At 31.7% G+C, this 26114-nt stretch overlaps 2 protein-coding genes across 4 annotated transcripts; one reads left to right on the forward strand and one right to left on the reverse strand.

Moving 5' to 3' along the window:
* The first annotated feature begins 6724 nt into the window (after positions 1-6724).
* LOC133677268 (probable LRR receptor-like serine/threonine-protein kinase At1g53440) lies at positions 6725-18463 on the forward strand. Of its 3 annotated transcripts, XM_062099194.1 has the most exons (26): positions 6725-6906; positions 7619-7757; positions 7862-7936; positions 8026-8097; positions 9794-9865; positions 10931-11002; positions 11110-11181; positions 11278-11349; positions 11469-11546; positions 11629-11700; positions 11864-11938; positions 12009-12086; positions 13721-13792; positions 14023-14091; positions 14197-14265; positions 14362-14430; positions 14563-14574; positions 14661-14707; positions 14894-15264; positions 15333-15552; positions 15658-15789; positions 15869-15984; positions 16072-16285; positions 16439-16673; positions 16754-16904; positions 17975-18463. In XM_062099194.1, the coding sequence occupies exons 1-26, from the start codon at positions 6759-6761 to the stop codon at positions 18251-18253; spliced, it is 3081 nt and encodes a 1026-aa protein (XP_061955178.1). In that variant the 5' UTR covers positions 6725-6758; the 3' UTR covers positions 18254-18463. The 3 variants fall into 3 exon arrangements, with proteins under 3 accessions (XP_061955178.1, XP_061955179.1, XP_061955180.1); XM_062099195.1 differs by lacking the exon at positions 14563-14574; XM_062099196.1 differs by lacking the exon at positions 9794-9865.
* A 5151-nt stretch (positions 18464-23614) lies between these two features.
* Positions 23615-25657, reverse strand: LOC133677009 (uncharacterized). The gene is made up of 2 exons (XM_062098830.1): positions 25536-25657; positions 23615-25451 (listed from the first exon to the last, which is right to left on the reverse strand). Exons 1-2 carry the CDS (start codon positions 25655-25657, stop codon positions 23615-23617), a joined length of 1959 nt encoding a protein of 652 aa, XP_061954814.1.
* Positions 25658-26114: the final 457 nt, after the last annotated feature.

The raw sequence follows: 26114 nt of genomic DNA on the forward strand, positions 1-26114 counted from the left end.
ACATTTTAAAATATTTGTTTTTTATTAAATTCAAATTTTACAAATATTTGTTTTTCATTAAAACATTTTTTGAAATTGCATTAAGAACACATACTTACAGCAACTATTCTTCTATACAAACCATAAAATTAACTATATTCTTTTATATATCAACATTTTCATAAACAAATATTAGTTAAATGTGGTAGATATCAAAATTAACGCGTTTGGTAATCTGACATACCTTTTCTGTTTTATTAATTTCTATCATTTACCCATTAGTCCAATTCTCACAATAATAGATCAAATGGAGGTTTCTGTACGCAGTGCTCTCACATTTTTCATCGAGTGATACATCAAAACTAAATGCTTTCTTTATGAGAAAATAGTGATTTTACCATAACAATGCTTCGGTGAAGAAAAATATGGGAAAGTGAAGGTATATGTCATCACTAATTATAATCGTTTTGACGTCGGCAGGCCATCACGTGATGGTTTCAGTGAATCCAGTGAGGACTTTGGGGCAGTAGGAGCAGCAGGAACTTACAAAGAAATTTCGATTTATCTTGTGTGACCTACGTACTGTAATTTGAGATCACTTTTATATTGTTGAAAATAAAACGTGTTTATTGCACGTTTTCTACTTTGATAAAAGTACTTAGAAGATAACTGTGTATTGTTCTACTTTCAAGAATTTCACAGCCAAGACTTTTCATGTGAGAATAGCATAAATAATATATTCTGAATACAAAATGGTTGAGCTCTTACAAGTGCAGAAGGCTATAATATTTGAGCCGAATTTATACCTACATAAATTTTAAAGATGCATTATTTCTTCTCAATGTTCACTTTCCGATTGGACCCAAGAAATGCAGGGTAAGCTATCAGCTTTTGGCCTTCATACTGATGCTTTAGCTTTTATTAATCTTTCTCTGCTCGACAATGCAAAAGATCGACATAATGGAAACAAAAGATGCTGAACATAAACAAAGACTCGACCATAAATTTTAAAGATGCTGTATTTCTTCTCAATGTTCACTTTCCGATTAGACCCAAGAAATGGAGGGTAAGCTATCAGCTTTTGGCCTTCATACTGATGCTTTAGCTTTATTAAATGCAAAAGATTAACAAAAGATGCTGAACTACATGAACAAAGACTTGACCATAAATTTTAAAGATTCCATGGGTTCAATCATACACATTGTTATTTTTCTGATAACGTCACAAAATCAATTCATTTCATGATGGATCAAATCTTTTTTTTTTTTTTGAAAGGAGCTGATATAATTAATTAGAATATAAGTTTGTTCTGCCATCACAAGAAAACCTAACATATTATCACATAGAAAAGAAAAACGAAAACAATAAGCTGTCTAAACAGGAGGAAAACCAAGCTCCAGGAAAGCTATGAACAACAGAGCCTGCTATGAAGAATGCAAGAACAGGACAAAGAGCAGACAAAGCTCGGGTCACCTCTTCTAAGTACTTACTGCTTGAGATCCTCCCCCAGAGAAACAGATTTTTCTGTCACACCAATGTCAAGTCTTTCATTTAATAAGGGATGACCTTTATTACTTCTCGAAGTTCACATTCTGTTTGGACCCAAGAAATGTACAGTTAGCTATCAACTTGTGGCCTTCGTACTGATGCTTTAGCTTTTATTAATCTTTCTTTGCTCGACGAGGCAAAAAAATTGGACATTATAAATTTTACATTATAATTCTTTTATCAATGTAAAAAAAAAATCAATTCCGCCAAAAAATATTAATATAAAACAAAATAATGATAAATGTTCACTTGAAAAGATATTTTAGCAATAATATATAATTATTATAAAAAATTTAAGCTTTTATGTTTATAGTGATTCTTTGATAATAGCAAATGTGCAAAGGAGATATTACTTAACAATGCGTATTGTCGTATGTGTGTAACTTTATAGTGATTATCCTTTCAAATCAGAATTATCAGGATAAATATAGACAGAAAGAATAAGAAATTTTTATTTTTTATCAATAAAAAAAAATTACCACTTAATATTATGATCACTAGAAAATTTAATGATATGTGAGAGTTTAAATAAGGGAACTGGTTGATATATCACTAATGGTAAGCTATTTTGTTGTTTGTTTTAAGTTGTATTTATAATCTTTAGTCTATCTAAGATTTGAGAAAAATTATTCTCAGTAAGGAAATCCTTATCTCATCAAGTTAAAGTCGAACCATTTTAAAGCAAAAAAAAAAAAGATTTGTTTAAGGTTTAAGAATAGTCATCTTAAGTAAGATTATTTTTATCTTATCATGTTAAAATCTAAATATCCTAATAGAAAAGAAAATAAAAAACAAGGTTTTTACTTGAAATTTTGGTCAAATTCTAATAGATAATCGCAAACTTGTTATGATACCCATTAAATGATTTTTTTTTGTATTTTTCAAAGTATAATGAAGATGCAATTTTTATTTTTTGTATAAAAACATGCATGCAAATTTTAGAATATGACCATATGTATGAAAACAAAAAAATATTTTTGTATTTTTGAAATGAGAGATTTTGTTTTTTTATTTTTTATGGATTTTTCAAAATCTTAAAGAAAACAAGGTATTTTTTTAATATTGAATTTGTATTTTAGAGTATAAGTCTACAATCCAATATTAAATAAAATTATTGAAAAAACATGAGGAAGACAACCCTAAACTTTCTTTTCTTATTCTTTTTCTTATATATACATGGGTTAGACCCAACCAGCCTAATGGATTAGGCTGAAGATGTAACTCATCCCTCTTTCATTTAAAAGAAAACACAGTTAAATTAATTCACATCCTGCATGTCTCTTTCAAATGAAAAGGAAATATGAAGCACAAGTTACTAATATTTTTAAGGACCCTTCAAATTTACAGTAAAAACAATGTAAAATGACAACAACAAAAAAACTCATTGTGAGAGAATTATATTAATTTTGTCTTTAAGAGCATTAATATAATTACATTATTTTGAAAAAAATTAAAAAAACCAAAACACCTTTAGCAATAGGCAATATATTTATGTTCTATGATTAAACTAATAATTTTACTATGTAATAAAAAATAAAATGATCATTCTACCCCTATAAAATTTGTAAAAAACAATTGTATCATGGTGAAAATATCTTCTTGTCTTCAATGCTTATTTGAATAGTTTTATGTCTAAAGGATAGTTTTGTCATTACATTTTTACAATGAATAGTATTTTATTTCTTGGGATACAATAACTTCTCTTCCCCTTTAACTTTTTTTAATTTAATTTTAATTTCTAATAGTAACAGGAACAATAATGGAGCAGCAATCAAATGAGTCATCATATATCTGTTGTCACCTGTTTAACCATTGGCGCTTTGCTAACACTTATATCCGCCATCGTTTGTGGAAGAGATTAATTAAGAGTTTAGTGTAAATTGGTTTTAAAAGTTTTTATTTGTTTAAAAATATATTTAAATAATATTTTTAAATTTTTTTATTTTATTATTAACACATTAAAAAAATAAAAAACAATAAAAATATTAATTTAAATATTTTTTTTAAAAAAATCAAAATGCGCGGTTAAACTGTACCGTGATGCCTTATATTGTAGAGATGCCTTATATTTAGAAATCTACAAGTCACTTAATATGCTTGCTTGACAGAGCTTTTTTTAGCATATTTTTCATAATTAAAATAAGATGGTTTTAATTATGGCGTAAGGCCCAGAAAATTAGTACACTTAGCTACCCATTAGATAAATATTAGACTTGCTTTAGTGCTGACCTCTCTTTGTTGTTAGATAAAAATAAATTAAAAAATATATAAATAGATTTTGCTTTTACTTGACCTCTTCGTCTAAATTAAAATTGTCTCTTACTCTTTTAAGAAAATTTGACGAAATTATCCCCACTTCCACTTTTCAATTTGTTCGGACACTAATTTTCACTTGTCATCCCTCATCTTTCCTTTTTCCTTTTGGCGAAACTCTACCTTTCACAAGTTTAGAAGCAAAAGCTTTCAACTGAGGCTAATTAAGAGATATATATCCATGCTTGTTTTCTAAACCTCACTGTGATACAAGTATGTATTATAATTATCAAGACATGCTCTCTTTTCTTGATTTTTTTCTTTTCTTTTCTTTTCGCAGCATATGACTCTTTGTATTCCATCTTTGATTTAGAAATGGTAGGGATTAATAGTAGAGATCTTAGTAAAATTATGTGAAAACTCTACTATTTAAATGGGCTTTATTGGAATTAAGATTGGTTTGCGTCAAAATAGGATTTATGAACCATAATTTACTTAATTTAGTCCTTTTAAATTAAAACTATTTAAGATGTGAACTTATTTTGGAAATGTTTTTTTTATTTTCGTTAGAATATAGTGCATGGTTGTGATCATGGGCAGGAACTCTGTATTTTCAAAAAGCTACTGGAATTTTCTTCTGGTTGATTGGTAGTGGTCTCTGCTATTCCACGAAAGGGAACCCTGGAGGGATAGAGACTAATAGCTTTAGAGCCTGTTTGGCTTTGCGGCTGCGGTTGTGTTTTTTTAAAACGCAGTTACAGCCGTTTGGTTACCAAAAAAATATGGTATACTGTTCACTGGGTTTCATTTTTTTTTTTTGCGTTGAAAACGCAGTATTTGCAAAGCAAGAATTGCATGTTTTTTTTGCACTGTTCACGTAATTACACTGTTCAATGAACAGTGCAATCAACATGAACAGTGCAAAATGATGCACTGTTCATGAACAGTGCAAGAAAATTGCACTGTTCATGTTAAAAATAGTGAACAGTTCAATTCTCTTGCACTGTTCACTTCTGTGTGGATTAATTTTTTTTTTTTTAGTGTGTTAAGTTTTTTTTTTTGTTAGTTTTTTTTTAAAAAAATCTAGTTTAGAGTGAATTTTATACATGATAATATTTTATCTAATTTTATTACACGCTAAAAAATTATGAAAACTGTAGTTCTTGTCAGATAAATTTTGTACGTAATGGGATTGTAGATAGTTTAATAGAATAATAAATTTTTTTATATATAAAGTATGATTTATTTCATAATGTTACCGCAATAGTTAAATCCACAATATTTAAATTAAAAACCATCAATATTAATTTATATTTTTTAAAATTATTTTATAACCTCAATTTCAAAAACATTTTTAACCAAACACATTAAACTACTTTTTCTTCAACCTTAATTTCAATCACAATTTTAACCAAACACTTATTTTTTCAAACCAACCATAACTAAAAATACTTTTTATAAAACAACTTTTTTTAAACCACAACCACAACAGCTACTGTAATACCAAATACACTTTTAGTGGCGGGCTTCGAGGAACCCTCTTGACTTCTTCGTTCCGTCGTTATACACATGATCAATGGCTTCTTCTTCTTTTTCCCACTATCTTCTGTCCTGACGCTTTTCCTCTTCACTTTCCATTTGCCTTTGGTTTTCCTACTTCGTTGGTGTCATTCTGTTTTGAGCAGTTTACCCGCAACGTCTTGATATATAGTACTTTTATCATAATCATACTTGTTTTGCAAAATTCTAAGAATAACAGTTTTCATCTTAAAATCAACAATGTTAGACGGATTAATGTTATACAAATAATTTTTTAATATAGAATTCTCATACAAATTTAAGTGATAATTCTTTTATTTTACTACTTAAAGTTGACTCAACAGTTAAAAATTTATTTAAAAATCATTTTTCTTCTTATGAATAGAGATCTTAAATTCTTGTCCAGCTTATTTTTAAGTGATAATTCTTATGAATGATTCTTATGAATTATTTTTTTGTCCGGTTTATGAATGAACAATAACCTTTCGCGTCCTAAATAGATTATTTTTAATGAAAAAAACATCTGTTTTTTAAGCCAAAAAAATGTCAGGTTTTTTTATTTTATTTCTTTATAGCAGGTAATTAAGGCAAAGCAACGGGACAATATATTTCTGGTAACCAGTAGAATTAATTATGCATCAATTTTTCGGTTTCAAAAATCAATGTAAAACTACCTTCTTTCTAGCTTTGTTTGTTATGTTTTTCTTTAGTCATTATAGATCTCAGGTTTAGTGTTCAAAGAGAGTTTTTGAGTTTGTTTTTCTGATTTGTGGACATTGATACGACGTAGTGCAAGATAATAGTATTTAATTATTTGCTCCGCTCCAGGTAGCGAGTAACGACAAATAAAGCTTTCAAGTGGAATCTTGAAAGACTGAAAGTGGAAGTGTGCATGCCTGCCACAAATAGTGTGGCCACTTGTGGTCTCAAGTGGAAGAAGTGCGTGCTTATTGTATCATGGCAGGTGGTTAGCTGTGAGGCACACAAATAGATCAGTGATAGATATTTTTCTATGAATTGTGAGATAAAAGACATAAAACACATTACTTGGGAGAGGATAATAGAAACAAAAATAGTGTTGGATTAATAATGCATAATAACTCATAACCAATTATTTATTATATTCGAATAATTACTACCCGTTAATTATGCATGAATGAATTCAAATCTTAGACATTGAAATGAATTTTACAACGTTGTTTGTCACAATTTTAAAAAACTGCTGCTTTGGAATCATTTTGCAATTTACTTGAACCAAAATTGTTAGGCCTCCATGCATAATATTGCAAGTTACTTTTCTCGGGTAGTTTGATATTTGGACAGGGACAATTTGGTAATGTGAGGTAATTGATTCAGAGTCAATAACAGTTTGAACGGTAAAACAATTTCTTCATAAAGTATATGTATGTCTTAAGGGAAGCGCATTGCAAGCTGAAGTAATGGCTAAGCTTTATCTTAATAAGCTCTTTCCTAAGCTTGTTTACTCTCTTGCCGTTCTTCTTCTTCTTTGTCAATTTGGCTATGTAGCCTGTCAACCAACAGGTGTATATATTCCAAGCAGAAACGCCACGTTGCCTGCAGATGAAGGTACACACGCACGATATACTTTTCCATCTACATGTATATCCTTTTCCTACTATATACATAAAAAGGAAGAAAATTTGCTTTCAAGAATATAAACTCAATTAACTGTTTAGACTATAAACTCACTCATGTTTGCAAGAAACTCATCCAAGCTAACAAGAGAAAGAAGAGAGAACGGTACTATTAATCTTTGTGACCCAAACAATGAAAAGCCTTATGCTTAAACATTGCTCCGAAGAAGAATGGAATGTTGGGTGTGAGGCTCTGCTCAACTTTGGAAGCTGTGGCGGATAAAAAAATAACCAACCTTACTGCTATTTCTCTCTTCTATTTGCACTCTAGTGCTTCCATAGCCTGGCAGAGAGTTCCGTAGTGCTAGCCTATGTGCTGCATATCTTAGATATTTTCTGCTGCTTCTCCATCTTTTCCTATAACTATCAAGTGAAGTAGTGATTGGTTAAGGATGAATTGATTTTTACGAGGATTTTAGTAAGGAAATCTAGATGGATATTTATATAGTCAATTATTGACAATAAATTAGCACAAGTTTTTTTTATTTTTTTTCCTTTTAGATCGGATTTGAAGCTAGCTAGAGGTAGCTTGAGGTTGTGGAAGCTAAAAATATATGGTTTTGATCATGAAGGTATCATGTATGCTACCTGTTTGAATCTTGCTAAACAAAATATGTGTTTCTTTGTTGAAAAACGTTTGGCAGCAAAGGCTTTGGGTGAATTGATGACCACGTTAGGGTGGGGTTTTCAACAATTCTCACGCTCGTCTTGTGACAATAATTTTCAAGGCATCAAATGCAATTGCACTTATGAGAGCAGCACAGTTTGTCACGTCACCGGCCTGTAAGTTCCTCGTCAACTTCATCCAATTTCTTTTATTTTTGTAAGGCAATGCATCCTCTCTAAAACTCACTGGTTTCTATGTTGACGCCATTTTTGGGTGGTAGAGAACTCTCAAACCGCGAATTAGAAGGACAAATCCACGCTGCAGCCTTGACTAGTCTCGTTTTCCTAGAAGAAATGTGAGTATCATATGACATGTGATGATGATCATTCGAATCAGTATGCTGACCTCAACTAATTGATAACAATCCTCTTACATTAATAACAGTGATTTGTCCAACAATCAACTTTATGGTAGCATCCCTGTCACCATGGGGAACTTGCCTTCACTCACCTCTCTGTAAGTGATCCAGTACCATGGTTATTTACTACTACTGCGGTTTATTTTCAAAAAGAATCAAGATAAAAGTTCGGCTGCATAATTAACGGCTTGAAAATGGCCTAATCCCACTGTCATAAAGATGTGCAATGGACTTGTAGGATTGTGAGCAATTGAAGGGCTTGAGCACGTTCATGATAATATTGATTGAAAAACACGCACGTTCAAGCTCTATCCCAAATTTATTTATCATATCAAGAAAATGTATCTTAAAACAAGTAAACAATCATTCACACACATTCAAAATAGACATAGAAAATTCAAATGATGAATAAATATTAATAAATAATAATTTTAATTAAAAAAATTATATTAATTTTTTAAAATATTTACATTAATAATTAAAAATAATATTACCACTATAGGTAATTCCACTGCTTAGACAATAGTTGACTAGATAACTGAAATAGTACCTTGGAAGGGTATTAGCAAGGAAATTCCCAAACTCACAGATCCAAATTATAACAAAATATGAAAATAATATTTTGTATATAGAAAATAGGCATTGTACATTAATCAACTTATCTATCCTTAATGCAACATTCTCGTGGGAAAGCACAAAATTAAAGTCTTACAATCCTTAGGTCAATATTGTATAAACAGCCAAAAAATAAATTAAGTTTAATTAAATCCCGTTCTCGGAGAAATGGTGCCGTCAAAATTAAATTGCATTATGAATATGAAAAATTAAGTTATGTATTAATCAATTCTATTATGTGATAGACAACATTCAAAAAAATAAAACTAATAAAAAATCTATTTATCCTAAATTGATTTATGAATAAAAAACAATGAATATAAAAGATGTTTATTAACTAATTCTATTTTTGATAGATAACATTAAAAATAAGACTCGATAATAAATCTTCTTTTTCTATGTTAATTTATAGATAAAATTAAAAACAATTAAACTGGGAAGCATCTTGATGAATTCCAACCATACTTCTAAAAATATGTTTTATACCAGCAATTAAACTGGATCAAGTCTGTAAAGGCAATCTCAAAATTGTGATCCGGCACAACCAACCTGTCCATGGGTGTATCCAATGCAATCCAAGGCCGTATTGCATAAAAAAAATACATTAGATGTTGATCATTAATTAATACATTTATTAAATTAAAGTATTTATTTAAAATAATTAATTTCAATTGTTAATTAAAAAAGCATATATATATAGTGACTCAAATGATTTTATAATATTTTAATCATTAATATTAATATATGTAGATACGTTAAATTAAATATGATTATATATTTTTTTTCTATTGTTTGATTAAAGAGAAAAGGTATATTACAAGTATAATTTAGATGTGTGTTTTGAAAAAGTAAAAAAAAAGAGAGAGAGAGAGAAAAAAAAAGTGCTCTTGTTTCTGGTAAAGAAATTTATAGTGACTCATCATTTAATGTTTGTAATCTTTTGTTGTATTTCCATTAATGTATTGTGAATGTCTTCCCACTTCTCATATGCATAGCAATCTCTCTGAAAACTTCTTTAATGGCTGTCTGCATGGTTATGTGCAAATTAAGAGCTGCTTATTAGCTTTTGGATCATATACAATAACTAATTTCAGTTCTTAGTGTGTTTTCATAAAATATATATTATTGGTTCTTAGTGAGTAATAATGAACTTATATGGTAATACATATATATGTATAGCGATCTCTCCACAAACTTCCTCAATGGCTCCATACCTTCATCTTTAGGGAATTTATCGTCCCTTGAAAATCTGTAAGTATCATGCAATCACAGCCTCTTCAGTATCAAATAGTTATAAGTATCATCTTCAGTGTCAATTAAATTTTTTTTCCATTGCTGATGCAAGTTTTGTGCTCTTATTCTTGTGGGTGTTTATATGTATTTTATTAATATTGATTTTTATTTAGAAACATTCCATGTCTAATTTTTAAAGATTCTAATTTTTTTCCTAATCAAGTATTTAGATTTCATGCTTTAAAACTAAATTTATTATTTCTAATATAGTTAAAAGCAAACTATCTATCATCAATTTTTTTTTAAAAAAAAAACAAATGGCTAAAATTTGGGGTTGATTTTACACCATTGCTGTTCTTTTAAAAAATAATATAAAAAAAGCATACAATTAATAACTTTTGTGAAATTATGGTCTCAGCATGCATTGTCAGAATATATATATATATATATATATATATATATATATATATATATATATATATATATATATATATCACTTCTTTTAAATACTTAGATTCCATCGATAAGTTCCAAAAACCCAATAGTTAAAATTTCATTTTCATTCGGAGAATAAAGTGGTTAGGAATACATAATTAATTATAATAGTGAAAATTTGAGTTAAGAACTCATATTTACTTCATTATAAGAAGAACTTACTGAATAGACAATTGATAGATTAAACTTGTAGTTGTAATAATTACGATTTTTTAATAATATTTTTGGTGAAACATTTTCAAGTAAAATTAGCTTTGTTAGAAATGAAAATAAAGGCAAGCTGTTTAGGGTCTTGATACTTGTAAATGTTCGTGGCAAGGTGTTTATGGTCACAAAAATTAACTTTTGAGTTCTGTTTGGTTCTTTTCGCTTATTTAATTATGATAAAAACCTTATTTGGCTAATTGCTTAATCGTGTTGATGCTTGTCTGGTTGTCTGCATGGTTATGAGCAAAGAGCTTCTTAACTTTTGGATCATATTTTAATAACTATTTTCAGCTTTTAGTGTGTCTTCATAAAATTTAAATTATTGGTTCTTATTTTATTTATAGAGTAATAATGAACTTATATGGTAATGCATATGCATAGCGATCTCTCCACAAACTTCCTAAGTGGCTCCATACCTTCATCTTTGGAGAATTTGTCATCTCTCCAATACCTGTATGTATCATCCAATCATAGTCTCTTCAGTATTATTTATTGTAAATTAAATTCTTTTTTCATTTTTGATGCAAGTCTTGTGCTCTTATTTTTGTGGGTGTTTTCAGGGTTTTGTGGTATAATATGTTATCAGGTCAAATCCCTAAAGAATTGGGCAACCTCTCTAATCTCGAAATAATGTATAGAAATTAACTCGCTCACTCGCTCTTTCATTCTCCTTGAATTTCCTTTTAACTTATTGAGTTTTGTTTGGTTCTTATCTCTTATTTAATTAGGGTCTTGAGCTTCAATGAACTCACTGGCCAGCTTCCACCAGAACTTGGAAGATTGAGATCTCTATATCTTCTGTAAGTTTCAAAAACAAGCATAATAATATCATACCACCTTGTAAAACCACGGAAGATAGTAAGATGAGAAATAAAATAGAAAAAGGGTGGATTACAATCCTTTTGATTTGTTGTTGTAGAGAGTTGAGCTCCAACAATTTGAGTGGACAATTGCCGGAAAATTACGCCAACTTTACTTCGGATCAATTGGGGTGGTTGTAAGTGCAACTCATCATGTTATTTCAACCAACAATCTGTTTAATTATTGTTCCAAGGAAAAGCAACTAACTATGCTTGCAGTAGCGTAGCTGGGAACCGTTTGACCGGTCAAGTACCAAGTTTCATTGCAAATCGGACTGCACTCTATATGCTGTAAGATATTACTTGTACTTTCTGTAATTATACACATTTGAATGTAAGCAATATTAGCTGATTTCTCAATGCTGAATGTCTACCTCCAACCATTTGATCAGAGAAACTGTCGATGATCGATGAATATCATTCAATAATTTGTGTTTTTGTGTACTGATAACAGGTCCCTCTCCGGGAATGATTTTGAAGGACAACTGCCTCTTGAACTTCTTTTTAACTTGTCAAAACTCGAATACTTGTAAGTGCTCTATAATTTTAACCAAGTTGAAATAAATGCATGTTTTTATTCTGGATGGTTTTTCTTCCAGGTTTGTTAGTGATGTAAGAAGCTCGGGCGCCGGTTTCCCTTTCCCAAAATATGCAAACATGACGAGAATAAGATACCTGTGAGTTTTTCCTTCTTTGCTTTTCTTTAAAGCTCACACTCGAAAATCACATAAATAATTATCAAGGCTTTAAGTAATAAAACTAGTTATTAAACTCTAAAATATATTCTTGAAATTTCATGTGAAATAGATACGATTTTATCATATGCAAATTAAAAAAATATATTTAATTCTTTTTGTTTTTTAACATTCAAAAACAATAAAAGAAAATACCCACAAACACACACTCCCAACCACACATTCTATGTACCACACATTCTATGTTTACTCACCCACTCCCAGTTTCAAGTTTCCAAATGTAACAAAAATTAAAATTGCTTTCAATAATTTAAATACACATTTCGAAATCTACAAATTACAAAATAGACTCGGGAACAGTGCTGGAAGCGGCTGAGAAAAACCAGGAAACAGGGGGGTGATCTGGAATGGCATCTGTGGTCGAATTACAGAGAGGCAGAGGTGGCTGAGTGAAGGAGAGAGAGCTGGGTCTCGGTTTAGCAGAGATGGGGGCGGCTGAAAGAGCAGAGGGGTGGTACTATCGGTGGATCTGGAGGGCCTGGTTCGGGTCTGTGGAGGATGGTCTGTGAAGGCCGGTGATGGGGCTGTTGGGTCAGCTGTCAGAGATCGGGAAAGGAAGATGAGGAAGTGCAGTGGGCGACCTTTGTGGTTGTGGTGGGGTGCTGGTAGGTTGATGTTGTGGCCGGGAGAAGAATGGGCTTGGGTTCCGTGAGAGGGAGGGGAGACCTGGTTCGGTCGGCGGTGGAGAAGGAGAAGGAGAAGTTGAAACAACCAGCGAGAGGGGAGAGTCAGGGTGAACGGCTCTGCCCTCTTTTGGTCTTGGCGAGCTGGCGGCTAGTTCAGGAGGGAAGGTTTAGTGAGGGAGAAGAAGATGGGGACGGCTGCGGCTTGGACATGGAGAGCGGCAGCTGGAGGAGGGGAGCGGATTAGGATTAATTTTTTGTGGTTTCTTAATTTATTGTTTTTCAAAATTGCCCCTATTGTGTGTTTAGTGACTCTTATTTATAAATAGAATATTGTTAGGTCTCAATTGTTCCTCAATTTTTTTTTTAATTTTGATTTTTGATTTAAATATTTTTTATAAAAATAAGTAATATCACGCAATAAAAAAAATCAATTATTTAAAGAATAACGAGTTAAAAATCCAACATATTCAAGAAACCTTTAAAAATTTAAATTATTTTGAGACAACATTAAAAATGCTAAAAACAATGTACATATATTAAGAATATATTTTTTTGAGTTTTTATTGTTTTCTTGTTTTTTTAATTTTTTTAAAAAAGTTTTAAGTAAAAAATTAGATAGCAATAACATAAATTCAAATTAAATAATACACTTAGAATTATATTTGTCTGGGAGCGTTATTGTTGTAGAATTTGGATTATGACCGATCTTTTACATAAATATTTTTTTAGGCTTATTTTTCTTTATTTGATCTTTACATGCTGTGAAGACTAGTTTTATCTGGGATCCAGGTTTGAAGTCACAATGTTGTGTTTTATATTTTTTTTATTTTTTTATCTGCTATGATATTCTCAATATTTATGTACGTGACTCTTAACGATATGTATGCATTGGATAAATCCAAACACCAACTTCTTCAATGGTTTGTGTAGGATGATAAGGAATTGCTCAATAAGTGGTGAAATCCCCCCGTACATTGGTGATTGGTCATCGTTAAAATACCTGTAAGGTTCATTTCCTCTTTTGTAAAGGATTTGTAGTTCTATCATGGCTACTTTGTTTCATCAGCTCTATAAATGCTCATTGTTTAGGGCCTTTAGGCCATGCATAGAAGGGTTGATGATTTTGACTATGTGTTTACAGAATCAACTATATATGCAATAATTGACCATAGCACAACTATATATCAAATATGAAAAAGCTAACGTTTGCTTTTATTTTTTTGATCCTGCAGAGACTTGAGCTTTAACAGCTTAACTGGTGGAATACCAGATTCCATGAAAAAGCTGAATTTAAGTAAGATGTATGCAAAAGAGATTCCTTGAACTCGATATCTTATAATAAGTTCGTTCTGCCACTCTGTTAAAAAGTACATGGGATGGTTTTCATAGTGGTTTGTTTTGTTTAGGTTTCTTACAGGAAATATGCTTAATGGCACAGTACCTTCCTGGGTTCCTGATACCATTGAAGACAAGGCGTATGTTATGGCTTTGTGCTCTTTGCTCAGATGGGTTGTTTTTCCTTTTGTAGATTTCCTCAATAAAATCTTGATATGTAAACAATAATGTTGCAGGGACTTGTCATATAATAATTTTGAAATTTCACATGATGGTACGAAGAAAGGAGAAGGAAAGCTGAACATGTAATAACGGCTACTTCATTTTCTTCTTCCTTTTTTTTCACTTGCAAGAATATTATTGTCTATGAAATCCCAACTTCTAATCATTTTGTATCATGTGCACCAACTGCTTGCATGTTGTTCCTACTCAAGCAGTCAACCAAACAAGTATGATAATATCCTCCATATGGTGTCATTAATTTAGAACAAATGATCATGAGTTATTTCTTACCGATTTTGTTTGCTATTTTTAGGAATTCTATACGTGATTTGATAAAAAAATGTCGGGGAAAACCAAAGTGTAAGTTCAATTGAGAAGCTCATATTTACATTCCTGAGTCGTTCATTTAAATTATTTATTGGTTTAACCTTAGGTTTGGAATGATATTGCTTTTGGAATGACATGCAATGTTAGAAACTCTTCTGAAAATTATCTGTACAATTTAGCGCAGGACAGATTTTCTGTACTGATTATCATTTTTTGCAGACGATTCCTTATATATAAATTGTGGAGGAGCAGACAAAGTGGTTGATGGGAAAGAGTTTGAAGCAGACAGTGCAACATCAAATTACTATTCAGCTCCAAGAGAAAATTGGGCTTATTCTTGTTCTGGAGACTTTGGTTCGGAAACTTATGATTCTAGTTATTATATAAAAAACGTGGAATGTGCAGTTTGTGATTCTGCTGGGACACTTCTTTACAACTCAACTCGCCTCTGCCCTCTTTCTCTGACATATTACGGCTTCTGTTTATTTAAAGGATATTACACTGTGAAACTTTACTTCGTTGAAACTGTTTACCAAAGTGATAAAGATTACTCGAATTTAGGGAAACGTGTTTTTGATGTATATATACAGGTAACCGCTATATTTTTTTGCAGCTTCTTTCAAAAATTTCCACCATTCAACATCCATTTTTGGTATAGGGGAAGAGAGCACTAAAAGACTTCAACATTAAAGAAATGGCCAGCGGCACCAATAAGACATGGACTGCAAGTTTCACAGCATATGTAGGAGATGATCATCTATTGACTATCGATTTTTTCTGGGCTGGCAAAGGATCTTTCCTGTTGCCAGATTTTTCCAATTTACCTGCTGCCCTGTCTTTGAATGGACCCCTTGTGGCAGGCATTTCCGTAACTGCAAGTAAAGAGTTGCATGTCTTTTATTTTTTTTGAGCAAAGATTTCTGTTACACTTTTATCTGGTTAAAACATAAAAATTCTTGGTGTCTTCCACTATTTGTATCCAGACTTCAAAGTTGGTGGCAAGGGACTATCTCTTTCACAAATTTCAGGGATTACCGCAGGTTCAGTATTTGCTCCTCTACTTCTGTTGGCTTTCATATGGAAAATGGGCTGGCTGCGGAAAAGCGAGTTGGATGGTACCTCTCCATGCTAATCTAAAATCATTATGCACCACACTACCTTAAGAATTCTTACTTTGATGTTTTCTTCAAATAGAAATAACCATTGAGGTCCAAGGAAAATCTTTCACCCTCAAACAAATAATCAATGCTACTCGAAAATTCAGCCCCAAAATGGAGATTGGCAGGGGACGCTTTGGAATAGTATACAAGGTCAAAATTTCTTTTTTGAAACATTTGTTCTTCAACATGCACTTTTTTCTCTCAAAGTTCTGGTAAATTGATTTCACGTGTATACAGGCTGAATTGCCGAATGAGATAAAATTAGCAGTGAAGAAGATTTCTCCTCATTCAAAGCAACAAGGAAAAGATGAATTACAAAGGGAAATCTTCAACCTGAAATCTTTGCATCATGAGAATCTTGTTCAATTGTTGGATGGCTACTCTAATAAAGGCCTGCATCTGCTAGTATATGACTATATGCATAAAGGCTCCCTTCACCATGCGTTGTTCGGTAATACTGCCATCACCCGATTTTCATCCTGCTCTTTCACCTAATGCATTGCCTTGTGAAACTCATGTAATTGTATATTTAAATCTTCTGTTAGTACAAGGATAGTGTACTTGCAAATATCAATAACTTAATATCAATAACCTTGATTTGTAGAACCAAATTCCACGACAAAACTTGATTGGAAAGCTAGATTTGGTATCTGTCTGGGAATAGCGAGAGGTTTGAAGTATTTGCATGAAGAGAAAAGGTTCAAGATTGTTCATGGAAACATAAAACCTAGTAATATTATGCTTGATAACTCTCTTACGGCCAAGTTGTCTGACTTTGGATTGGCAACGCTTTGTGATGAGGAAGATCCATTTATGACCATCAAAGCAAAAGGGTCGCGGTAAGTATTATGATCATTGATTGACAACCACTTTCATTCTTTTAATTAAGAGCTAACCAATAATTAATCTCCTATTGCAGAGTTTACATGGCACCTGAGTATTCAATGGGAAAAGCAATAACTGTTAAAGCTGATGTTTACAGTTTCGGAGTTGTCCTACTCGAAATAGTTAGCGGGAAAGTTAGTGCAGATTACATAACAAACCAAGAAGCTGAGTTTCTTCTGGATAAAGTAAGTGGATCTGACTGGATAAACCCTCTTAGGTTTTTTTTTCCGTAGTTATTATCAAACCAAACATGTTCTGTCAACATCAAATGACTTATGAATTATACAACAGGCTCATACAAGAAATTTACAATAAAAAAGATATTATTATTTGATAATTTAAAATATATATTACATTAAACTCAGGCAGGATTTATAATCATATAACAAGATACATAAAAAATAAAATAAATTATAAAAAAATATGTTTGATTAGATAATTGAAATTATTTCTAAATTGCCAAGAGTTGTTCAATTCTTTCATCTCTTCCTTTTCTTGATTAGAAAATAATTAATAATATTTATCTTCTTGATTATTTTCTTAGCACACACCTCAAACTCTTTATAAATTTTTTTTTTATAGGTGGTCTTTTTGTATATGTCTTATGCAAAAACTTATCTGCAACAAATCTCTCTCTCTCTCTCTCTCTCTCTCTCTCTCTCTCTCTCTCTCTCTTTGTATGTCCTTCTCTTGATGAAGAATCTCAATTCTCTTGTTGGGCTTTGTTAGGAAAAACAATCTCTATTTTTTAATTTTTTAGATGTTATTTGGTCATCCACGTGATCTTGTGATTTCTCTTTATCATGAGTTAATTTATCATTGAAAAGGGAAAGTAAATAAAATATTTGGTAGATAATGAAGAGATAAAAAAAAAAGTGTTTTAAAATGATCGGATGGATGGCATAAAATCATCCATCAAAAAAGCAAAAGCTAATATTTAGAGTAGTAAATGATCGACCTACTCTGATACCGAAAAAAATTAATTTAGAATAGAAGAGGATATTATTATTTGATAATTTGATATATGTGTTACATTTAACTCTCGTGGAGTTTATATAGTTATATAACAAGACACAGAAGTAAATAGAATAAAATAAATTACAGAAAATATGCTTGATTATCTTCTTTAATTGGATGGTTGAAATAATTTCTTGATTTTTTGATTTTTTTTTATTGATTAGAAAATAATGAGTAATATTTACTTTATTATTTCTATAATACTAATAGCTAAGCTAATCTTGCTTTTCAATTGCAGGCTGGTGTTTTGCACGATAAAGGAAGAATCCTTGACTTGGTTGACAAGAAATTAGCATCCAGTTACGACAGAAAGCAGGCTCTCACTGTTTTGCTGTTAGCAATGAAGTGTGTTAATCTGTCTCCTACTCTCAGGCCTAAAATGTCCGAAGTCGTCAGTGTACTTGAAGGTGAGAAAAGAATCGATGAGATTTCTGAAGGCGATGATACTCCATCAGCAAATATTGGAGGACTGTGTGGTGCGTGTTCCAGGGTGTTGGAAATAGAGCCAATTTCTTAGCCAATTGGTAATGTTAAGTTTGGTGATGAAAACCTTCTCTCTAATTATGTGGTGGTGACAAGAGAACACTGATGTGTGCGTGCATGAGAGACTCCATGAGAAAATATGTATGTTTGCTTTGTCTGCTATGATTTATTTGTGTTGTTATGGCTGCTGGTAATTTCGTGAATTGAATAAGATTATCATTTCTTCTTTCTTTTTTTATGAAAATGTATAGATTTTATTGATCAAAAGAAGGCAATATATACAAGGAATTGGCTAAGAAAAAATGAAAAGAGTTAAAAAGGACGCTACAAACTCATTAGATTTATCATTAGGTCTGCTAATTTATTTCCTTATAGAGAAATCGATAATCAGAATGACGTCAATTACCCCAATATTTAGAAAAAAGTATTTGTTTTTTTAGTTATTTTTATTTCTATTTAGTTTAAAAAGTTATTTTTTATGATATTTTTATATATTTTTATTTTTTTTACTTGGTTTAGGCCTGAGACTAGTAGCACTAGTACAACACTAACACTAGCTATAGTAGTAATCAATACAAAAAGTCAGTCAGTGCTATGCTATTTCAGTGTTACAGGTACTAAAACCTTTTCTCAAGATATCTTCCAAACTGTTAGGGTTTTTGCTCTAGATCTTCTTTCTCTGTTGTGAAAGGAGTTGGTTCCGTAGTTTTAGAATTCGGCTGATCCCAAAACTCCATCTTCATCATTGCATATTTTTATATACAAAGTAAAGAAGAAAAAGGCATTACTAGAAGAATTGTGTAAAATAAGTAAATTTATCCCCATTCTCACAGCCACAAGGCCCAGAGCCCATTATTCTAAATCTAAAGCAGCTTAGCCAAGGCAGGCTTTCGAGCAGGCAGGACAGATGCCGATTCTACCTCGGCCAACTTCCTATTTCTAGCAAGATTTTCTCCATCAACATCAAAGGTTTGTCTTAACAAGATCCGGCAAAGCCCTGTTAAGAGCTTAGGTATAGAAAGGGACAAAACAAAGTTGGTTAGCTTGAATTTTAGGAGAATACTAGAAAAGAAAATATTAATTAATAAGATTTTGAATTCAGAGTTTTTGTATATTAACTCTATGTAGTAGAATTTTATTTTGCTTATACTTGTTGTTAATGTTGTGTTGTTTCCATCTACGTCATAATTATGCTCTCTAGCGATTATTTATGCTCTCTAGGCATCTATTTTTTTATATCGGCCCTCGGGCATCTATTTTCCTATATTTATGTTTTTGTTTTTGCTATGCTTTGATGATTTATCTTAAAATTAGAGATTTATTTTATTTTTTAAATATGTTAATTTTGTATTTATGAGATTTTTAGATCAACATGTCGAAATTACATTTATTATCAATTTCTTTTAGTGAATTTGTCTAAACATCTCCTGCCGAATGATAAATTTAGAACCTTAGAATTTATTTAAAGATAAGATTGATCAAATTAAAGATGCAAGGACAAATTAGAGAAACATTATAGGGACAAATTTAGCTATTAACCATATATTTTTTTAAAATATATATCTTATCCCAATATGAATTGATTATCTTTGATATGTAAATTGTAAATAAATCTTACAATGAAAATTTTCATCCTTTTTTTTTCTATCAATTTCATTTTTTTTTCAATTTTATCTTTAAACTTTTTTACTAGTCACAATTGGGTTATATTTGGACTAGTTAAGTTGATTAAGTCACGTCGAGAAAACTCTCACACTGTTTAAAATTGATCGAGAGGGTTTAAAATTGATCTACTAGGCTGGATTTAATAATAATATCAAATAATTCTTTACAATGTAAATAATTTTTTGTTAAGTTCAAAATCAAAATTGAAAGAGAAAGAAACAAAATGTAAAAAATAAAGAAACTTCATAGTTAATCTTAAATTTGCAAAGTGCTTTTAGTTATCTTGATTGTACTTTCTCTTGTAATCCAACCCATATATTTTCTGGATATTTAATTTTTATCTAAAAATTTTTTTTGCTCTTGATTTTAAAGAATACTTATATTTGGATCCTTTTATAGTAATAAAAAAACTAAAATCTTTTTATTTGAATCGTATTTTAAATTAAAATTTAAATACTCATATCAGGCCTTATTTTTATCATTCATCATCAAAACTAAAAAATAATGCAGCATATCGGCCATTTTTTTTTATTAAATAATAGAATGTATATTTAAAGCAGTAGGGTTCACCGCTGCTAGGTCCTCTTGCCCAGCAGGGCCTAATGCCGCCGGCTGAGCACAGGACCCAACAACATTGCGTCTTGCTGGGCAGCAGGATCCATTATCATTGGGTCTGGCGGCGTATCCTGAAAATATTATCCAAAATAATATTATATTATAATATTTATGAATTGTTTTGTAATGGATTTTATTGTTCAAAAATTCTTTGATATAATACAAATATATAAAGTATATGATGTGAATAAAAAATTTATTTAGAGCTCCATCAACTTTAATATGATAATATTAGAATTATAATTTTTCTGAATACTTTTATTTTAAAGAGTTCATTGCGATTATATGAGACATGTATTAAAAATATGCACATATAAAATTTTTATGCCACTATTTAACTATTTTTTGAATATTAATAAAGTTTGTTTAAATATATAAATCATTTAGTCTAATTTAAAACAATAAAAGATAACACACTACAATTACCAAGATTTTGTTTTTAAAAATAATATTACTAAATGAATTCCCCTTTTATGTCCATTAAAGATAACATAATCCTTTAATAGGTGGAACAACTTTCCTATTTTTTTTTTGTTATTTCTATATTTTTTTTTATTGAAATTCCATCTGGTGATTTCCTTTAACCAAAGCTACTTGAAATCCCATCTAGCGACCTCTTTTAACTAGAACCAAAGAATGTGTGTAACTTGGTCAACTTGAAATCTCATCTGGCGATTCTCTTTAACCAAAGCTACCTGTGATTCCATTTGGCGACCTCCTTTAACCAAAACCAAAGAATGTTTGTAACTCGGTCAACCTGAAATCCCATCTGGCGATTCCCTTTAACCAAAGCTATCTGAGATCCTATCTAGCAACCTCTTTTAACCAAAACCAAAGAAAATATGTAAAAAGTGGTGTTATTGTAATGGGTAACTTACCTAGAAAAAAAATAACGGTCTCATTGTAAAGGGTGATCTACCCAAATGGAAAAAGAAAGAGTGGTCTTATTGTAATGGGTAACCTACCTAGGTGGAAGGATTGTCTCATTGTAATGGGTGACCTACTCAGGTAAAAAAAATACGGAGAATGGTCTCATTGTAATGAGTGACCTACTCAGAAAAAATTCATTAATAAAATACGATTAGATTCTAATTATTAACACTCAATTTTGGAAAAACTCTATTTTTTTGTGTGCATAACGCTACATCATTTGATCATCCCTCAGTTATATCATAAAAACTATCTCAATAGATTACACCTATTGCACACCAGAAGTATCCAAATCTTAGCATAGTTATCGTATCATGGAGCAACTTGTAAAATTACAAGAAGTCTTGTAAAAGCAAAGGTTGGAAGCTTTGAGAGGAAAAGAAATTTCATTGGTATTAGGCAGTAGATACTTTGTATCCCTAAGTGCTAATGTTCGGATAGTGGATTGTAGCTGCCCTTTTTGCTGAGTTTTAGTCTAATGTTTCTTTTTGTTAGCATTTGGAAAAGAAGTAAGAGATGTTGGAGGCAGGTGCGTGAAAGAAATTGAATATATTTATTTTGGTTAATTATGAGAGATGGAGACGAGATTCTCGAGAAAGAAATTTCATGCCTTATGTACTTCCAATATAAGGGGATACGAGGGATCGAGAAATAAAATATTATGGAATTTTACTCTAAAATGGTCCTTAATTTTTTTTTCTTCAAAACTACAAGTTATGTCCTTTGCTTATTAATCATGGACATTGATTTATTATGTGCATGCATCAATCATGACCAGTGGATTTGATTTAAAAAAACTGTGAAAATATAAAATTCAAAATCATAAAAAAAAAGAGAGTAGAGAATTTATTTTTTTCCCCAAAGTAATCCGGCTACAATGTTGAAAACTAAAGCAATAAAAAGGAAGTTAACTTCATGATGGATCTACAAACACTAAATTTGAACCTTTTGGCCACTAGAATAAAAAGATACGTGAATTTGAATTTTACATTTTTAAAAAATTAAATTAAATTTTTGCATGGATTGGTTGTTCATAAATGTCTTTTAAGCTTAGATTTGTATTTAGAAAGATAAAAGGATTGTTTAAATATAGTTTTTTTAATGAAAAAAATGCAAGTTTTTATGTTAAGCCTCGTGGCTTGCCAAAATCCTCCCGGATTCTGGCAAGAAAATGAACAGAGATGATGTGTGGACGTTAAATTTTCCGAGTGAATCTACTAGCATTGTTCATGTATGAATTTTTTTTTTCCTTAAAGAAAGTTAAATAGACTTGAACTCTAGCCCAAGTTCACCTCGCTAGACAGAGGCTGGATGCATTTGGGCTCAATTCTGGCCCATCTCCTCTTATTTCTTTCATATTATTATTTATAAATTTTTTAATAATTTAATTTGTTGAATTTTTTTTGTGCTTTTCTTTATTTAAATTATAAAGACAATAAAATATATCATCCTTCTATTTGCGCGTACCTTTATTTTTTTCTTTTGTTATTTCATTCAAGATTTTATACATGATATATTATTTTATTTATTTGTAAACTTAAGATCATATTCAATTAGTTAATGTCACCTTTTCATTATTGAAATTTTGTGGAAATATCCAATTAAGAAAATTGTAATTTTAAAAAATCATTCTAGTTCAATATATATAATTTAAAACCTCAAACAATTTTTTTCTCTTAAAAAAAATGACCATTAAATAATCTTTAATGATCAGCTTGGAAAAGAAAAGAAAAGAAAGAAAAGAAAGCAAATATGCTAGAAAATTATGGGCTTTTCATGCTGTTTTCTTAGTACTGATTGGTTGAGCTTCAACACTTGTATATAGCTTTATACCTTTTGTTCCCCAAATCAAATCAGAGAGTGTTGTAAAAACTTTAATCAAGTAATTATCAATACATATCAATTTTGCACATCTTCCTTGAGATCCCTGGGTTTTTTTCTCTTTTTTTTTTTCAAGTGAGTGCTAAGCCTGATGGAGGCAGCAGGGCCACATTTTTATTTTTTTAAAAAATTACAAAATTTCACGCAAGCAAATCCCACACCAAAATACAATACTAATGATGAAATGAAAGAAAGACTCCTAAAACTAGTCTCCGTGTAAAGAAGACTCTGAAACTGGATCAAACAATATTTCAAACATAGAAAAAGAGCAACCAACTGAAATTTATAGTAGCAAGACTTAAAACTATGCATCATGAGCTTCCCTGGAACTGGTGCTTGCAGTTGTTAGACACTGCTCGCTTAAACCCAGATGCGCCATGAGAAGGCACACACGAGTGAGGAGCTCCCCACCACGTGTAAGTGCTTGAGCATGCTCTTTCCATCCACAGTTAGATGCTGCATAAGTCATCATCTCCACCCATATTTGACTTATCATCCTCCACTTTACTGGCGTCTCCAGAGATTGTAATTTCCTGGCGAGCTTGCAAGCATCATGTAGCATTGACACGTTGCTTTCAAGGTTTTTGATTTCCTTCATAAACTCTTCAGAACGCCAATGAGGACGTGGTGTTTCTTTCGATCTCCACCTCGTCGAGAATTCGGTGAGTTGAATGCCGGTTTGCTTGTACCTTGCCTCACCAATCCCTTTAGGCAGCATATTTGGAAGTTCAATTAGAAGATACAACATGTAATTAGATAAGGATCTGCTCATTTTGCAAAGTTGATTATTTGCATCAACTTTGTTATTGTGAATATCATCATGATAGCAAATATCAGTGGCAATGTGCCATAAAAGGAGGCTCCCATGAAAGTCTATTTCAACCACAGCCCAACGAAATTCTTCAAGGCATCCCATCTTTTTCAGCACATAATCACCTCTTTCTGCCAATATCTCCTTCAAATCATTCATGCCAGGATCAGGTTGAGGCATTTCATGACTATATCTCGAACGTTTGTCTATGAGGTATTCCCAAATTAATTCTTTTAATTCGTCACTGATAACCTCCCAACTTTGAATGTTATCCTTGCCTATCAACTTCAGAAAACAAACTTTGGGTGTTGGTTTACATGCCAACGAATTTATGACCATCGTCCAAAAAGCTGATCCGTTCTTGGTTATTTGAGCATCTGCTAAGTCGTGTTGTGCCATGTTCCTTTCCCACCTTTTGTTGTTGTCAGAATAGATAGCTTGATAGACAGCATTGGCCCATGGCTTTTCTGGCAAGCTAAGCCGAAGCATAGCCCATTCAGATAAGAGAAGCATGATGACTCCATATATCTCAAGAACCACTCCTCCTCCCAGCAAGATGTATGATATAATTACCTCGGTTTCTGTATAGGCACACTTGTTCGCGACCATCAACGAGAAGGCGACCAATGCAGAAGTAGAAGACAGGAAACTGATGGAGCGAAGAATAGTACGCGTTGAACAAACACTTGTCATCTTTGTAAAAAGCACATCGTACATAAACCCCAACTCGACTTCTATCACTTTGAAGGCATCTGTGGCTTTCTTCTTGCTTCTCAGGATAAGATAGCTTTCCATATGGCTAGAATGGCTAAGCGCGAGATCTGCATAAAATATCTTGAACATTTGGAACAAAAAATGTGCTTCATGGAGATACACAGCCTCGGGTATTATGTTGTTAAATTCTAAACCTTTATTCAAGTCTTCCTCAGACATGTCAAAAAAGCCAACAGATGGAAATTTATTGTCAAATTTGCTCTGGAAAGTATCCACTTCTTCACTTTGGATGTCCCTAAACTTCTTGGAGCTTGCTAGCCAGAGAACCAAAACCCTGTCTCCATACTTGGTAATTCCAGCAACAAAGATGGGAATGGCTATATATATGAGTGGATCCTTACCCCATGATTTGAACAGGGAATAAGAAGCTGTAGAAGCTTGAATTGCTAGCTGGAGAAGGTGCCTTAACCACAATTCGTTGTCTTCCAGTGCATAAGCAGTAATAGTGTCAGGGCCACCAAGGTGTACAAGGAGAATTGGTGCCCAAAATGCTGGAATATTGTTTGGAGTTGGATTGATGCGATTTGTTCCCGAACCTCCTTGGCTACGGGAAACACTACTCAATGCATAAGTTGTCACTCAATCCGCGGACAAGTATGCTATCCAGACAAGGCCTCCAAGCACGATTCCAGTGTGGTACTTCCGCCGATTTCCAATGACGATGAGCAAGATTTGGAGAAAGAGACTTAACAAAATCAGTGAGCGAATCTCCCATTCATTCCACAATTCTTGAGCACGTTTGGACAAGTTGTTGATATCCATCCTGTTTCCTTTTGTTCTCCTTCAACACAAGGTGCTGTGTAAATTAAAATTATTTCCAATAATGAAATCAGCTTTAGTTAAGATTCCAACCAAGCCAGAAACAATATTCAACTAACGCAACAATGAACCGAGTACTAGCTAGTACTAATCACAGAAACAGTCACAAATTATTTGAAAAACAAGATCATTACATTACTGCAAATTATGGAGCTTAACTAAGTGACCATTTTCAACTTCTTGCAGACATAGTGGTTTTGGTTACTTCAGCTAATACAAAAATCACTAAATCAAAAGCATAAATATCATTGGAATTGATTTGTGCTTAGAGCTACTCTAATTAAATTAATTACACCCTAAAACTCATGTTAATTGGATGGAAAAAAATAACAATCTACAAACACATGTATAACATACGCAGGGCGATCACTGGGACAGCAAGAGACCTTTTTTTAGAAAC

Source organism: Populus nigra, chromosome 17, assembly GCF_951802175.1.
Source record: "Populus nigra chromosome 17, ddPopNigr1.1, whole genome shotgun sequence".
Lineage (NCBI taxonomy): Eukaryota > Viridiplantae > Streptophyta > Magnoliopsida > Malpighiales > Salicaceae > Populus > Populus nigra.